Below are 19,191 nucleotides of genomic sequence, written 5' to 3'. Positions count from 1 at the left end.
AAAAAATATTGCGAGACAGAACGAGTTATTCCAAAAGCCCAATAATATCTATCTGCTTACAAATAAGAGATTATCTCCCTTGCACTAGAAATTCATCGCGGCTAAGGTAGCTTGCTCCTACATGTATACCATTAGATACGAAAATATCTCAAGACGTAACAAGTAATTCCAAAAGCACAATAATATCAAAATCTATCTGCTTACAAATAAGAGATAATCTCCCTTGCACTAGAAATTCATCGCGGCTGAGGTAGCTTGCTCCTACATGTATAACATTAGATACGAAAATATCTCAAGACGTAACAAGTAATTCCAAAAGCACAATAATATCAAAATCTATCTGCTTACAAATAAGAGATTGTCTCCCTTGCACTAGAAATTCATCGCGGCTAAGGTAGCTTGCTCGTATAACACATCCTATAGCCAATAAAGCTGAGAAATCATTGTCAGTATAAATATTGTAAAGGCATGTCTATCAAGAGAGGTGTAAGTGGTCGTTAGTTAATACTTCATGCTAACGAGAGAAACATGTCGGATAAAAGCTGAATCCTCATGCAAGCCTCCATCACTTACCTAAATCTCTGGTTTCTTTAATATAGGTATATAACAGTTAACAAGCCATACAACATTAGGGTCATTTATCCTTATTTATAGCATCAATCAATCCTATCCATTACCGACTTTTCAACAAAATTTTTTATTCATATTAGTTACATTTTTGCTGCGACAAAATCTTTTATTTATGTTATTTATATTTTTGCTGCAAGTGCTTATGTCTTGAAATCATGATTTTCATGTGCATCAACACATGTTTACGAATATAGATCAAAAACATTTAATTGATTAATAACAATAAGTTATGCTACATATTAAATCTTATAGTACATGATAATACATATTACTAGCTACATGGCTATATGCAGGGTCAGGAATCTTAGCCTTGATACAGTAGCAGCTAAAATTGACTTGCTTTACAGATAGTGTTTATCAAAGCACATAGCATTTCTTAATGATGGTTTTTAAGGCCTCATACACCAATGCAAACATAACGACAATGGCATACATTTAGAAAACTAAAATATAAGGAAGCATCTCGCTCAAAATCTGCCAAATGGTTTAGGTAAGAGAAAGGATTATAATTCACCGCAATTTAAGCTAGCTGATATAGGTATTGCAGAATTCAGAATGGAATGAGCATTTGTAACAGCAGATGATATTTGATAAAATATGGAAATGTTATAAAGCAAGCATTTGTAAAATTTATAAACAGGAATGGAGGAGATTTTTAATTCATTCTTTTTTAAGGTATAAATGATACATGTTCTGGGTAGTCGGGTATCTGTTTTATGATTCTGGGTAATCTCAGATGTTATTTATAAATTGACTGTCATATGTGTAGCATGCTCAAGTATACAACCCGATCCTGTGAGAATAGGGTATAATTCCATGCATAGGATAAATAATTGTATATTAGGTCAGAGGAGCTGTTAATTGGGAAAACTTTCCTGAAGAGGAGTACGTATTTCCCAAAGACGGATACACTTCTGTACATGCGTATCTATACACTTATCTAGATTTAACAGGCACGTTCTCAATAGTTGTATTCCCGTCACCTAGGTTTGGGGCCGAGGTACTCCTTTTGCCTGTTTTGACCCGAAACAGAGATTTGCCTAGACTGGGAAACCCCCTAGACTTTCGCACTTCTGTGTGGTCCAAGTCCGCACTCTGAACACGATCTTTAGGTAACGTACCAAAACTGCTGTTGTTACTCCCGTTACTGTAGCCTTCATGGTGATTGTTGTTGGAAACGGTCTTTTTCTGAAACAGAAATACAAGTGAATCTTTAGTAATTCAGAAAAGAACTATGGTTACCTACTTTTTGACTAGATAGTATTTCTAATTACTGACTTGATATTATTTCTTGTTAAGCAATTTATACACTTTTGATTGATATGAAGCAATACATTTCCTTTTGATTTGATTTATTGTCTATTTTGTTAGTTAGTTTCTATTTTTTGAGTAACACACTTTTTGTTTGTTTTGTGTTGAGTAAGTTACCTACTTTTTGATTGGTTTATAATTGTGTTAAGTTACTTACTTTTTGATTGGTTCATATTTGTGTTAAGTTACCTACTTTTTGATTGGTTTATAATTGTGTACTTTTTGATTGGTTTATAATTGTTTAACCTACTTTTTGATTGGTTTATAATTGTGTTAAGTTACCTACTTTTTGATTGGTTTATAATTGTGTTAAGTTACCTTTGTGTTAAGTTACCTACTTTTTGATTGGTTTATAATTGTGTTAAGTTACCTACTTTTTGATTGGTTTATATTTGTGTTAAGTTACCTATGTGAAGTTACCTACTTTTTGATTGGTTTATAATTGTGTTAAGTTACCTACTTTTTGATTGGTTTATAATTGTGTTAAGTTACCTACTTTTTGATTGGTTTATAATTGTGTTAAGTTACCTTTGTGTTAAGTTACCTACTTTTTGATTAGTTTATATTTGTGTTAAGTTACCTATGTGAAGTTACCTACTTTTTGATTGGTTTATAATTGTGTTAAGTTACTTACTTTTTGATTGGTTTATAATTGTGTTAAGTTACCTACTTTTTGATTGGTTTATAATTGTGTTAAGTTACCTACTTTTTGATTGGTTTATAATTGTGTTAAGTTACCTACTTTTTGATTGGTTTATAATTGTGTTAAGTTACCTACTTTTTGATTGGTTTATAATTGTGTTAATTTACCTACTTTTTGATTGGTTTGTAATTGTGTTAATTTACCTACTTTTTGATTGGTTTGTATTTGTGTTAAGTTACCTACTTTTTGATTGGTTTATAATTGTGTTAAGTTACCTACTTTTTGATTGGTTTATAATTGTGTTAAGTTACCTACTTTTTGATTGGTTTATAATTGTGTTAAGTTACCTACTTTTTGATTGGTTTATAATTGTGTTAAGTTACCTACTTTTTGTTGGTTTAATTGTGTTAATTACCTACTTTTGATTGGTTTATAAATACTTTTGTGTTAAGTTATACCTATTTTTGATTGGTTTATATTGTGTTAATTACTACTTTTTGATTGGTTTATATTGTGTTAAGTTACCTACTTTTTGATTGGTTTAATTGTGTTACCTACTTTTTGATTGTTTTTTATTACTATTGTGTTAATTTGTGTTATACTCTTTGATTGTTTAGTAATTGTTTTAATTGTGTTAAGTTACCTACTTTTTGATTGGTTTATAATTGTGTTAAGTTACCTACTTTTTGATTGGTTTATAATTGTGTTAAGTTACCTACTTTTTGATTGGTTTATAATTGTGTTAAGTTACCTACTTTTTGATTGGTTTATAATTGTGTTAAGTTACCTACTTTTTGATTGGTTTATAATTGTGTTAAGTTACCTACTTTTTGATTAGTTTATATTTGTGTTAAGTTACCTACTTTTTGATTGGTTAATATTTGTGTTAAGTTACCTACTTTTTGATTGGTTGGTGTGATATCCTCTGCACTGTTTGACCGCTGTAAGCCGGGAATTCTGTGGGAGGGGGTGGACATGACACTGGACGGTGATGGGGTGTGGTTTCCGTTGTCGAGGTGAGAGTGGACTGTAACATGACACACATATTTATCATTCTACAACTAATAACCTCATAATTAATAAGATACCTTTTGTGTTCTTGTTATTTTTAGAAACATTTTTCATGTTTCCATTTAAATCCAAAATTTAATGCTTGGTGGGGTTGGCCACTGGACCCTTTGTTTCATAGATTAATTTCTTTAATAGTTCAATTACAATACTACAACAGTAGATTATCTCCCTCTTGCTTGAATTTAACCATAGTGAATATAAGATAATCTCCCTCTTGCTTGAATTTAACCATAGTAAATATAAGATTATCTCCCCCTTGCTTGAATTTAACCACTGAATTACTGGATATTCTACCTCTTTATTTAATCTAACCAAAGTAAAACACTAGATTATCTCCCCCTTTATCAAATCTGAGTGAATAAAATACTCTAGATTTTTTGTAGCACACAAGCAACCAGAAAGAACCACGTACCTGGAGTACTTGTGGCACTTGGGTGGTGTCTGTCGTAACCATCATGCTGTAATAAAAACATAAAATTCATGTTAAACAACACAAAAAGATTTTTTGAATGAATTTCAAAAGAAAATGCAACCATTAATAATTAATATTAATAATTACGAAATCAAACATTCTCACTACATCTATCCGATTGTTAGATGTACAAAGAAATATTTAATTGAATGGGCACTTAATGGGACAAATGTAGACAGTAAAACACAGTTATAACGAACCTCTGGGGACCAACAAAATCACTTCGTTTTAAGCATAGGTCATTATACACTTATTACAGACACCTTATAGGAATCTTGACGGGGAATAAATATCATTATGTTATAACCATGAATTTGTTGTGTGTTCGTTATAAACATGTTTTACTGTAACTGACGATCTAAAGCCCCACCTGGTCTCTAGGGACACTGTCAGACACGGACGGGGTGGTAGAACTAGTAGAACTGGTGTCATCCTCAGCATTCACAATCATCTCTTCTAATGCTGCAACACGTATTAGAGTTCAGTAAAATGGGTTTTTTTTTTAAATAAAATTTTCATAAATTGACAAAGTTTGATAACATTTTGAGATTGAAAGACATATTTCTTCAGAAATATTGATTACCTAATGATCGACTATTAAGAAAAAGCACACAATGATTTTTTCAAGAAAAATGTAGTTATTTGTATTTTGCGAAGATGATGAAATTATGCATACCATTTCCCCCTTTTTTCTACCCAACATTTTAAATTTAACCAAAAATTACACTGTAATTGTGTTCTGCAGATTGATACCTTTCCTTCCTTGAGCTTGTATCACCATTTCCTCTATCTTTCTGTAACGCTTTAATAATTTTCTTAATTCATCTATTCTTTTATCCTGGAAAAGCAAAAAAAACAAAGACATTACATATGCGAAATAATAAGAATTTAAAAATGAATATCACATGTAAATGAATTTTTTTTTATTTCCAAAAACCCTCGCCATGAACTTTAACATCATGCAATTTATTGAGTGATTGGCAGAAAGGAACTCTATTTATCAGACTGAAATCTTGTGCAGATTAAATAGCTGACAGTGGTATTTATACATGGACTGTATGTCGCAAAAATGAAAATATTTGTGTATCTTTGATAATTTGAAGACATGCATCCTCAATCAAAACTGTCCAAGTTTTTTTAGCCTGCCGGATTCCGTTTACTAATGCTATTATATAATCTGTTCTCTAATGTTTTTGTCTAATTGTGAGTTTTCCGACGTACAGATTATCATGAGTTCACTGTAAATGCTTTTCTGCTCTGATAGTTGTGCTTCAATATAATCTTATTTGATTCTAATTCAACCCAGTTTACCTTTTCTTGGTTAGAATACATTAAGGCATCTACAGCTTTCTTTAGCTTTTCAACTTCATATTCTGAAAAAGAAATAATTACGTATTTTAAGCTAACTATTAGGAAATTTAATCTTCTTTTAACAAGCTGTCTGTAATTAAATGGATAATGAGCAAATCCATAAACAAATTGAATACAGAGAGAAATTTATCTAATATAAAGGCTAAGATGATGGCAAATGAAATCAATTTGTGCAGAAAAAAAGAAAATGAGTGTTAATTGATTCAAAATGCACCACATTAATTTGAAATGAAATCTAAAGGCTATACAAATGAAGTTAACATCATTAAAATTATAATTAAATATCAACGTAATTGTCAAACAGAAACAGATAAAGCAATATCCCTTTGGTGATGAGGGGAATGAAAAGTGAAGTCAACTTAACAACATGCAAATTATCAAAATGTGATCTTCAAAAGTTGGCTGTAACTTCACGCTTCAGGATCATAAAATAATCTAAAAACTTCAAATTGATTAACAAGTCAAAACTGACATCATCTGAGCTTGGTTAAGTCCAAAACTAAGACAGTTTTAGTCTTGAAAGACTAAATTTTGTACATATTTCATGATTAAAGAACCCGGTTTTATCTAAATATATTACTCAAATGAAGTAGAACTATGCAAGCCTGAAGTCTGAGGAACTGTGGTTATCAGAATGAAGTGCACTTAAATTTGGAGTGGAACGTTTGCCCCAACAAAATACTTCAAATGCAGCAGGGACTTCTTTTCTTTTTTTTTTTTGTTTCTTTTTGTGTCTCATTTTTTGAGGAAATGAAAGTTATTGATATTCCACCTCATTACAGCCAAGTTTTGTACACATCCTAAAGGACGACACCTGTAGTTGTATAGACATGCAGGTCACTTGTGATCCCTGATCTTCAGTCCACTAACCAAAACATAATATAATGGCATGGTTTAAATCAATAATGTAATAATCCAACTTTATCTAATGGAGGACTGTGTGAGATACTTCTCGTGATCCAAACTTTAAAATGCTGATTTCTGTCGTAGCCTCAAGCACTGTGGAATGAAGTAGTGATATCAAAAGCTATTATCTAAAGCTGTAAGCCAGGAAATGATGGAGTTTGAAGCTGATAGTTGAGACTTGAATCACTGATTTTGTAAAGATTCAAGGGTTGATATCCAAATCTTAATAATGGATGAGTGAGACAATATCAAAAGCTTCGACCACAGGTGCTCTGATCTCCCAAGCACCTGATCTAGTAACTGACCCTTTCCAAGCTATAATCCTAAACTTTGAGAATTTGTAGAAGTGATGATGGATGTTGCCATGGATACCCTGATCTTTCTTTGCATATTACAGAGTTACCTCCCTTCACAAGTAGATTTTCATTGTGCAAAATTAATTAGGGTACACTTGAAAAAATACCTCCTCACAAGGGCAGATAACTCTGCAATATGCAAAACAGAACAATGCATGGTGATGATTGAACATTGATGATATAATTTATATAAGCTTAAACATTGGGAAATCAAATATGGCTACCAAGTTTAGATTTTATTGTTTTGTGACAAGAACTATAGGATATATATATGATCAACAAAAAATGAAACAATAAGATATGATAATGATTGGGTGTTACAACATTCTACGAAAACAATGAAAATACGCTGAGGTGTTGACAAAGATGTGATACTAATAATATGGGTGCATTATCTATGTAATCTAGCTAGCAGTGATTAGACTAGCTTGTAATACAACAAGATGAACTAATAACCGATACAGCAACTATTTCTAAACTGTGTGTCTATACATGTGGCTAGAGGTGGACAGTATATATTTACACTTATACCATGGTCAGGCGGAAAGTGTTACACTTACCCCATGGTAACACCCTACGTCTATGAGCTGCTTGAAACAAAAAAATCTAAGTTTAATAATGCTAGAAATAAAACATTAACTTAAAATCTGACTAAAATATGCACATAATTCATGCAGTAGTTTTTTTTTGTTTTTTTTTTTGCTATTTTACTGCAAATCATGCCAATTAGATCTTGGTATACTTTCCTCTGACCCCTCCAGTTCAGAACACAAGATTTGAAATCTTACTAATGCTGTTCTGACTATTTCACAGTAAAGCATATGTATGCCTCTTCTATCTGCCTATACAATGGGCTGGTCATGACTCCTGTGAGCGTACTGTGGCGACTTTTCCAACGTTTTGATGTTTTTTTTATATATTTCACAGTATACATTTGTTTACATCTTCTGACTGTTTCTCCATTACTACGGCTCAACTTGAATACTACTGACATTTGTATTGGGATGATTAAAATTTGGTGAATTCCCAACTAAACCATGCTTGATTTAAGGATAGGGTGTTAAGTTTGTAATTATCAGGGTATCATAAAGTATGTTTCTTAATGTTGTTTTTGAACAGATGAAAATGAATGCACTGAAGTTAAAATGGCATGCAGAAGATTACTATCTAAAAATATTTCTGTTTTTTTGTGTGTCTTTTTTTTATCGCATTGTTCTTTGATATTCATTGATTTTAATTTTAACGAAAATTTCTAAATATGCAAAATCAAGGTATGACTATTAATTTTCTACTGCATATCATATGACATTTACAATTTCTCTGTTTTTATACATGTTTATTATTTTCAATCCCCATACGTAATGGTATTGCAAACTATACCATTTCACATTTTTTGGTTCAAATTTATGGATTTTTTTTTGTAAGCCATTAGTGTATCAATTGGAAAAGAATAAGCGAGGAAAGAATTGACAGCAGCATTAATTGCCTCCCTCAACAAATGTCACAATCCCACACCAAACAGGTTAGATTCCAGGTAACAAAGAACAAAATTAGTATGCTTCCAGGAAATTCAAAATGGTTGGTGGAAAAAAAAATTGGTCCGCAAGCTACCAAAGTCTGGTCTTACGTTTGCGTTTAAGTCTATCTAAAGTTTTCTCTTTCTCTACAGGGCGGTCACTAAGATTGAGTAGAGAGTCTGATCCTGAAAACAAACCGACATTGCATGATAACCCTATGCTTGCCTTATTCTACACTTGTTCAGGAGTTTGCAGTCATTACTAATAATAAACGCATGCATAATCTGCTGGTATGATTATTTTGTGTTATCCATGAAATGTGTTTCACACAGGTGTCAAAATCATCTTTTTGAAATAACCTGAAATTTTGTGAATGCATTACATTTAATAGTATTTTCTATTTCGATTGTAGTAAATAGTTTCTTGTATCACTTGTGATTAAAATCACTAAATATTGAACATAAATTTCCCTACATTTCTATTTTGTTACGCTGAATTAAAATTTCCTTCTCTGCATTTCAATTTTGTTAAAGATATAAAGCAAAATATGAAAGCTTTGCTCATCAACTGATGTGTGTATAAATAGAAACCAAGATCTCCAAGAAGTTTAAAACTATTGTTAGTTAGACAGTATTACAGCTGTAAATTAATGACAACTAAAGCCATATTAAGCAGGAGCAATTTACCTTTAAAATGTTAAAAGAACTGGCAACATCGACTGAGCAATAAAGAATACATAGCTAAAATTCCACTAACTTGAAAGCAAGCCATTTGTATTTATTTCAAGGAAGCACAATGAAAACTGTATTGGTTAAATGTGCACTGCAAACAACAGATTGTGAAGTTATCTCCCTTAAAATTATCTCCCTTCTCTATGAAATTTAATCTAAGATAATATTCAATAAAATATCCCCATAACTGAAACGAAATGTATGAAAATCTCATCCTCATGAATGTTGAAGCTCCCCAGAAACAGGAGGCAGTGTTATATCATACCGTTGGAGTCGGGAGTTAACACGGTTCCGTTGCGCACCAGTCGCTGACGAAGCTCTGTGATCTCAGCATCTCTTAAGGCCAACTTGGATTCTACTTCCTTGATCTGTCTCTGTAATGGAAATAAAAACATTTTAACAATGATGATCAGATTACATAGGACATCACTGACTTATATAATGAGAAGAAGAAAACATAACAGGAACTAGTCAGAAAAGTATTTTGCATCCCTTTCTCTATTGTTTTCCCAATATTTTTTGTTTTATTTACCTAATAGATCCCTTTGAAATCATGATAAAATCCTCTATTAATATAAAAGCCTACGAGTCAATATTAATTCATGTAAAATCTGGACATGGAACAGATATTGACTGTGTTTCTGTTATAGAGATAATCACGAAAATCTGTAGATATATGTTTTAGTGGTGCTAACAGGACTTTCATAGCGATACAGTGTCTGATGAAACAGTATCATTTTTCCGTCAAGAACTGCAAAATACATGAATTTAGCAGTATTAAATAACATAATTCTCAAAGCAGAAATCTGAAAGTTCTACATATCAGTTTGATTCAGGAAGTCAGTTTTTCCCACCAGTGTAAATGTAAGAAGAGCAATATCTATGACATAAAGAACAGGAACTCAGGTATACTAATTAACAACATCTGTGAGCTATTTGTCTAATACACTTCCATGACATTGTAATACCAAAGATACACTTTCATTGCACTTATTAAATCTGAGTATTAAATTTAATGCGTCTTATCTCTTCTCAACCCAGGTCACAACTGTTTTTCATTACCCCTTATCAAGCTGAAAACCGTCTTCAATTTTGACAGAACTTAACATATGTCAAAAGAGATACGGTGAACATTTTTCCAGAATGTGCCAAAAAAACAATTATTTTATTATACTGTGTAACTGTGTCAATGCAATAAGGCAGTTCTTGTCTGAAATTTTCATAAAGAAGCCATTATATAATAGCCCTTAACTACAATGTAAACATCAGCCAATTCCCGCACAAAATTGTACAAGCTATAGAATGTGGTAGAGATTCTTGGATAATGATATTTGGATAAGGTCTGCCATACTATCTGGTTCCAAAACTTCTACAAGAATCCAGTGATTGTAAGCACCGAATGAACTCAACATTCATATGTGTATTTTATGACTGAGCTTTACTTTGTATCAAAGAAGACCTTATTGTACCAAACAGAACTGTGTAATTTGTAAAGTTTATCATGTGGATGATGTGGGTGGTGTGATATGGCATACCAGCTATCATTTCCACTTAAATGTGGTTGTATCACTGTTAATATCTTACATAATAAACTGATGTATGTGCAGTGGCACATGCATAATTGTAGCGTAATTCTCTTAAAAATTAATATAAGGAAGGAGTTCATATTTATAAGCTTGTGTGTAATTTTAACAAGCAGAAATAGCTCTTACACAAAAGCCTAGACAATGAAACACAAGCATGATTTTTTGACAAGAAAGTCCAAATCTTACAAACTAAAATATCAAATTATATATATACTAGAATCTTAATTTACATACTAGCAATAGCTCTAACACATAAGCATTAAAAACTGTTGGACACCAATACAAGTATTTATAAACTCCTTTTACAATTATATTATAATTATACAAGAGCTAGTATTATACATTCTTGATAAATCAAGCCTCAATTTTCTTGCTTCTCGTAGCAGAAATTGTCATAAAGAACATTCATTAGTACAGCTCTCAGATTGAGGCGATGCCTTTTACACTAGTTAAGACCTCAAGCTCTTTGGGTTTAGAGACAGGGAAGTTGACAGAATGTTGACAGAGAGACAGACAAGAACTACTCCACCAAATATATTGTGTGCCACTCCACGGAGTACACCCTACTTCACCAATACACTCAAGATGGAAAAGAACATTTCACTTCATTACACCTCAAGTACCTCCAACTTTTCCTGACTCTCTACACAATCTGAGAAGATGAAGTATGTGTGTTTAATGCTTGTAAAAAAGGCTGATTATAAATAATTAGAAATCCCCACAAAAATTCCAAGAATGTTAATGAATCTGTATAGCTATTTAAAGTCACAAAACATTTTATTTAAGAATGGAATGCATTTGATGAATTTTCAATTATTTCTGTTGCAATCATTTTTAAAAACTAAGAATTAGAACTTAATTAAATCAGAATTGCTTAAAATCCTTATAAATTTTGTATAAAAGCTAATTTTTGGGATGTATTATATAGTATTTTAAAATCTCTATCATTAGTCATGTATCTATAGGGACATTAGCATTATACATTTTCTTTGTCACCCTCTTGACGGTCATGGTCATAAATTGACATGCTAGGTTTAGGCGTGGAGGAAAGCCGGAGTCGCTGGAGAAAAAAACACCAACCTATAGTCAGTTCCTTCAGGCAACAGTTCCATGTGATGTGAACTCACAACCCAGAGTTCGAGGGGGAGGGCTGGATAGTGTTATGAATATCAGCTCAGAATAAATTGATCCCACCAAACCATCCCATTCACCCCTTATAAGATACATATAGACTCTTTTGAAACACTTAATAGGCTAGTCCATTATGAACTTTCAGGGGTGATTAAGCAGTATTTCTTACATAAGAGGTTTTAATTACTAATTAAGATTACAATTAATATGAGTTATTATATGAGTGTATTATATGGCAGACTACTTAGTTAAAATTTCATTGCAATTTGAAATAATGACCTCAACAGTTATAACAAGATTGTTTTCATGAAAATATCAATCAAATCTACTGTAAAATATATACCTGTGAGATTTTCAGTCGTTCATCAAGTTCCCTCCTGTCCTTGTCAGAAGAGGCAAGCTTGATCTTGAGGCTGGATATTTCCGCCATCATGTCTAGTTTGTGCGTCTCAAGTGACGTCCGCGTCAGAAGTTCCTAAAAAATTATATAATACATTATACATAGCATTTAGATATTTAACTTGAAGGAAGTATTATCAGCATCAAGTTCAGATGACACACCCTTCCTCCCCCTTCCCTGAAAAAAAGACGTCTAGGATACACAGTACTGTTATATCCATAGAAACAAATTTTTCATGAACCATATTTTGTAACTCACAAACAAGGATATAAAATTTCAGAGGAATAAATCTATTTTGATCAACTTGTATTACTCTTTATGACAACAGAAGTGCCTGACAACTTAATAATCAGTAAAACCTGCCTTATCAACCACCTGTGTATAAAGACCACCTGCTTAATAAGACCACTTTCTTCGAGTCAAAACTGACCAATATTGATATATATTGATCAACCTATATTGACCTTTGTATAAAGATCTCTTGGTTTTAAATGTCATTTGATCTTTGTCCAAAGGATTGGGTACATGTTTGGTACTGATTGACAACTCATCATTTCAAGGCAATGAAATCATTTTTTACAAAGTATGAGCATAAGATAGAGAGTTACATTAAAACAAAACTAAATGCCCAGACCTAATATGAAAAGATTTGAAGACGCACTCACTAAAACCTTCATTTTGGAACTTCAAAAGAAAAACGCAATGCTGAAAAGCACAGTTCTCAATCCAAAATGGAGATTTGCCAGGTATATATGACATATATGCATGTAATGTTCTTACAACTCCGGGGGTTTTCAGAAAAGTAAAATTGGACCAAATCCTAGTTCATCATGCAGTACAGGAAATGACTTTCTGATAAGGTAAAAAAATATCTCAAATCAATATACTGGAGGTATGTATATAACTGCAAGTCAAGATCCCGACTCCTATCACCCAAATAGACAGCTGAAGACTAAGCTGGCACAGATCCATATGTATAATATATACCTCTTCACACGTGTGTTTGGTACATTATGTAGATAATGCTTATTGTTATTATACAAACATCATACCTGTATCACAAACAAGAGAAAATCAAGGTGGGTAATTTGTGTTTGGCAGTGTAAATTGCCATGTGGTTTATGAATATAACAACAGTGATATATGTTTAGATATCTGTAAGTACTTGACATCAACACTGAAGTATTACTAGCTGTAATAAATAGAGGCTATGTGATATAAAATTTATAAAAGAGTACAATAATTAGGCCAGTGGCATATCAAATTATTTAACAAGTTAAATAAATTTCATAACACATAGTCATGAGTGTAAGATTCTATTTATCACATAACTTTTATTAATAGAAATATAAGTAAAATTTTAAATTTCGTCTCCAAATAGAGAAGGTACAGTGTGAGAAAGATTTAGGTGTACTTTTCGACAACAAACTTAAATTTAGTCAGCATGTTAGTCAAGCAGTTAATAAAGGAAATCGCATACTGGGTCTAATATTCAGGACATTTGTCTATATAGATATAACCATGTTCTTAACCCTATACAAAAGCCTAATTAGACCTAACTTAGAATATGCAACCCAGGTATGGTCTCCCCTGCTAAAAAAAGATCAGATTGCTCTCGAAAACGTCCAACGTAGAGCCACTAAAAGAGTTCACTCTATTGAAAATTTACCGTACCATTCAAGACTTAAAAAGTTGGGACTTCCCACCTTAGAATATAGACGTAAAAGGAACGATGTGATCGAAGTCTATAAAATTCTGAATGGTATAGATAAACTAGATAAAGATAAGCTATTTACAATGTCTTCAGCTAATACTAGAGGTAATAGTTTAAAACTCTTTAAGAAACAGAGCAGGACTAAAGTCACACAAAGTATATTTAGTTGGCGAGTGGTAGATTCATGGAACTCCCTTCCCAACTTCGTAGTAGAAGCCCCTACTCTGAACTCGTTTAAAAACCGACTGAACACTCACTGGAATTCAGTACCATGCAAGTTTTACCCCAGTTTTTATATGGCACAACCGGACAACTATTTAGTAAATGAACATAACGCGCCACAACTAGCTGGAACCAGCTAACTACGGTGTCTAAGAAGAGGTAACAGGTAACAGGTAACATACAAAACAGTAGATATCTGGCTTGGATTATGTGACGTTTCCCTTTGCTGAGACAGTCATGTGTCATATATGGATTATGACGTCAAAGATAATAGATTCACAAAAGTACCCAGGTATCTTTTTGTTTATAAGAATCTGATGAATATGCATTACCAGTTTTCTGTTAAACTGGAGCAAAACATAGTATCAATGCAAGTTATAATCAACTTATCAGTATCATAGTCTGGCTATAGATAATTGACTTATTTCATTTGGATATCATTACTAAATTTCTGCAAGACATAAAAGCTGTAGCTACCTCTGTTGTATAAAGGACAGGACATCTACCGGTATCTGCTTCCAGAATATACATGTTATTCATGGCATATATGTATTTGTGTGAGTGTGAGTAGGGGGGGGGCAATATATATAATAAAGAAAGTTTATGATAAAGCAATTTCACCTATCATCAAGACACATTGCCATGGTTTGACACCTTGAGAAGCCTTGATATCTAATCTTGTTTTTAGCTAAATGATGTTCTGGTACTATAGATTGTCTCCTTTTATGACTGGAGTTTAGGGCTCTGAACACCAGGCCTGACATCTGTCAGGATAACACACAAAGAACTGATTGTTTACACAATATCATATTTTCTGAACAGAGATAATGGGGTAAAACAAATAAGCATTACAAACTGAGGGACCAGGATGGACTGTAGGGATGTCTTGTAACTTATAGATAATGTATACAAGATACAAAGGCTAGCTGATTTACCAATAAATGTACAGTAGCCATGAGATAGACAGAGACAAGCATTGTGAATGAGTCTTCATGATCAATTTTAGAAAGACAGAATGAGAAAAGAAGACAAAATATAGTATAAATCAAACAGGAAATCAGTGATGGGTATATATAAGCACACAAGGTCACTTACTGGTAGGCATTTAGCATTGATGAATGAAAACAAGCACCTGGGGCCATTGAGAGGAATAGATAAGGTCTTCCTCAGTTACAGAACAAGCATAGTACTGTCCAAATCTACCCAGACTGACAATATGTGGTGTCCATAGAGTCTAAGGCACTGTAACATAAGCCAGCAGGGTGAGTGGAGGATGGGACTGGCCAGATCTCCTGATAACCAGGACCAGCTGTCATACAGGAAGGGGAGTGAGGAGTAGGGGATTATAGAGAAAGATCCTGGGGATAGACAGACAGAGGGAGTGGAGAGAGAGGGAGTAGGGGTGTCCGGAAGATCCCATGGAAGTCAGAGATAGACAGATCTAGAGAGCTCAAGAGTGATAGGGAGTGAAAAAAGAAGAGAGGAAAAGGAGATAGAGGAGGGGGAGGGGGGTAAGGGTTGATAAACTGATTATCTGAACATAATAGCAATAATCAAATGATAAAAGGAAGGCTAAGAGAGGTGATTCAATTATGGACATTGCAGGCTAAAAAATGTTTAAAAACAATTATACCTGTAAATCAGATTATTAGATACTTAGAATAAATTCACTTCAATCTTAGAAAATCAAAAATGTTTTTCCCATGGAAAGTAGAAATGCTATATTTGGTAGACTTTGTTCTGAAAAGCATTTTCATTTGTCTAATTACAAATGCTTGATTATCTTCACTAGTGAAAAGTAAAACCTTTTTGTTTTATCAGTAATACATACAAAAAAATGTTCATTGAAATATATTTCAAATAGAAATTCGAAATCCCATTAAAATTAGAGGATCATGTAAACTTGATCAATTCTATGCAATTCAATTATTATGCATGCTACAAAATCTGGTGGGTTAAAAGCTTTGATACATGTTTTTTTCAACATATATGAAATTAAGATTGATCCTCAGAAAGCACTTGCCATTTCAAATTAATCACTGGATTGATTTGGATTTCCAGCTTTATTGTCCAAGACTCCACATTGGCCATAAAGTTGTTTTTCCCTTTGGCTATATACACATGATATTAATTACTTCCCCTGATCTCAGGCCTAGGATCTGGAAGTACCTTGGTATGTTACTTGTACATCTCAACCCCCTCCCAGCCAGTAGCCTTATATAACTAGAAGCTATAGGCAAACACAACAAAGCTTTGAATTGATAATGTTAAAAAGTCCTTCATTCAATATCGAATTATGATCATAAATGATCTTTCAAGGGATGGCATGAATAGCAGAGTAGCAGACCAAGGCTAATTATATTATAAATTGAATTATCTCCCCTTGCCTACATCACTTCATTCGATTACTAAAGGTCCTCCCTTCACCAATCTTCCAATCGCTTACTATGATTCAACTATGAGTTATAGGGTCCTCATACTTATTTGAATTGCGATACTTCTCCTGTCACTAATTTATTATTTATTTATTATCTTATTATCATTTGCTCATCTTAATTACCTCCCCTTATAACTTAAAATATTTGTTACCTCCTCATATAATACGTAAGTTCACCTGTTGTTTCATGATCATCAATGACAAAATATCAGACTAAATGTCATTGTTGAACTGCTACAGCATTTATAACTTACTCTCATCGCAGATGTTGTAACAACACATTAATGTGTTTTTAATACACATCAGACCACCTCTGGTATAAAAAACAGGTTTTACACAGTTGTAGTTTAATTACATCTGATTTATATAGACCACCTTCATCGTTCATGTTTTTCTCTCGCACAGCACAATTTAAATGTTTTTAAATAGCCATCCAAAACAATTTTAAACTTATAAATACCTGGAGAAATTTACGGAATCTTTGGTGTTGATGCTCCATCCTATTTCCTACCTGTATTTCTATATTATCTATGGGACTTCTAGCTGTTACAATACTAGAGTATATCCATCTTTGATCATATATATTATCATTACGAAAGATCTACAGCACGTTGGAAAACTCCGCCTTTAATTTATTTTAAAATATTTTTAAGTATCAATGTGTGTGGTTAAACTTTACTTCTCAAAAAACAAATTGATGCCTCAAGCTCAAATTGTAGATCCACTTTTTACATCTAATCCAATTCTACAAACACAATTGGTATAGCAACTGTTACATATCTCATCACGACACAAGAAAGAAATTTTCTTAATGAATATGGCTTACACTAGAGACTGTATTGACCTCTTATGACCTTGAGCTGACAAACTTTTCTACCTGATGAGGCAATAACATGCACATTCATAAGATTGATTATAATGTCAAGGACATGACGAGAAAACATGTATCAGAATGTTAAAACTTTAGTTAATAGAACACATAATATATGTCCTGAACAAATCTTAATCTGAAAATTTGAAATCTGAAAATTCTGACAAAATGACTGCAATAAATTCAGTGTAATAATTTCAGATATTAACCGATTTAAATAAGATATTTTCCAAAAGCCTCTGGCACACAGACACATATATATAACCATGCAAGGAGATTTTAAAAACATTTTAGCATATGTTATTTCAGTAATGTTTGTATCTGTACCTTGAAAATCAAGATCAAAGTAACACATGTAACCCAAAGCCATAAGAAGGACACTTTAAAATTCAATTATTTCAGTATAAGTAAGGCATATTACTATTAGCCTCCAGACTAGATCAAGACCTTACCTTGTGTGACGAATTGAAACACTAGAATCAAGTGCTTCAAGAAAATGTATCAGTTGAAAACAATATTTTCTTATTTAAAAAGGACTGAATATCGAATAACACTTTCATTTTAGTACATGTGACACTAGGATAAGTAGCAGTGAGAATTGTGTAGACCAAATGAGAGGATAGAAAGATCCTCATGGACACTATAAACCTGCTGAGCACTATAACATTGCTAGTACCCTAGAGTAATATTTTATGGCTTTGAACCATACTGACATGCATACAATCTACATATGTAATCCTGTACTGAGTATAGTGAGAACATAAACTTGTACATGTGGGTTTATAAAATATACCCTAACCACCAAAACCTAGAGCTAAGTGCAATCATTAGGCTCATCAATGAATTAGGCCTACTTCAGACAACATGCTGTTTTGGTTAGGATAGTAAATTATGCATGACAGATCTAATGCCATCAGGATTATTGGTGAGAGTATACAGACTGGAGAATGCATATACAAGGTGGTTTAGCATGTCTCCATCAGACTGTTTCAGGTCTATACTAGTTTATACTCTTTGAATGTCCTGCCAGATACTAATAATGACCACCGTGGATGATTATTATACTACAAAGTGTCCTGTAATGTGTTGGTTATGTATATGGCTCCAGAAAAAAAAGATTTTCTCCTTGATAACTGTAAACATTCCCCTGCTGTACTGGACAACCTTGTTCCTGCATGGCCTCACTGCATCAATCTACAGAATTAAGACACCAAAACCTAAAGAATCAAGATACCAACCTACAGAATTAAGACACCAACTAAAAGAATTAAGACACTAACCTACAAAATTAAGACACCAACTTATTGAATTAAGACACCTACCTACAGAATTAAGGCACCAACTTAGAATTAAGACACCATCCTATAGAATTAAGACACCATCCTATAGAATTAAGACACAAACTTATAGAATTAAGACACCAATCTATAGAATTATGAAATCAACCTATAGAATCAAGACAACAACCTTACATCAACCAACAAAAGTATGACACCAACCAACAGAATTAAGACACCAATCTATAGAATTATGAAATCAACATATAGAATCAAGACATAACAACCTTACATCAACCTACAAAATTATGACACCAACCAACAGAATTAAGACACCAATCTATAGAATTAAGAAATCAACCTATAAAATCAAGACAACAACCTTACACCAACCAACAGAATTAAGACACCAACCAACAGAATTTAGACACCAACCAACAAAATTAAGACACCAACCAACAGAGTTAAGACACCAACCTATGAGAAAACTTTCATTCATTTAACTTCTTATGAAGTTCTGTGCTTGCGGGTAAGTATTTATTGTG

At 32.8% G+C, this 19,191-nt stretch overlaps 1 protein-coding gene across 1 annotated transcript in view; it reads right to left on the bottom strand.

Moving 5' to 3' along the window:
* The window catches only part of LOC138329814 (liprin-beta-1-like), a 96,778-nt gene that overhangs the window by 11,393 nt on the left and 66,194 nt on the right, over nucleotides 1-19,191 (bottom strand). Inside the window, exons 3-12 of the mRNA XM_069277108.1 lie at nucleotides 12,069-12,200; nucleotides 9,274-9,382; nucleotides 8,388-8,462; nucleotides 5,439-5,500; nucleotides 4,881-4,965; nucleotides 4,498-4,589; nucleotides 4,068-4,113; nucleotides 3,484-3,611; nucleotides 1,614-1,818; nucleotides 574-588 (exon numbers count right to left, since the gene is read on the bottom strand). Of these exons, the coding sequence (XP_069133209.1) occupies nucleotides 574-588; nucleotides 1,614-1,818; nucleotides 3,484-3,611; nucleotides 4,068-4,113; nucleotides 4,498-4,589; nucleotides 4,881-4,965; nucleotides 5,439-5,500; nucleotides 8,388-8,462; nucleotides 9,274-9,382; nucleotides 12,069-12,200 (949 nt within the window). The remainder of the gene's footprint in view (nucleotides 1-573; nucleotides 589-1,613; nucleotides 1,819-3,483; nucleotides 3,612-4,067; nucleotides 4,114-4,497; nucleotides 4,590-4,880; nucleotides 4,966-5,438; nucleotides 5,501-8,387; nucleotides 8,463-9,273; nucleotides 9,383-12,068; nucleotides 12,201-19,191) is intronic.

Source organism: Argopecten irradians, chromosome 8 (genome assembly GCF_041381155.1).
Source record: "Argopecten irradians isolate NY chromosome 8, Ai_NY, whole genome shotgun sequence".
Taxonomy (NCBI): domain Eukaryota; kingdom Metazoa; phylum Mollusca; class Bivalvia; order Pectinida; family Pectinidae; genus Argopecten; species Argopecten irradians.
Note: the sequence above shows the minus strand (reverse complement) of the source record. Positions and strands in the feature narration are given on the sequence as shown.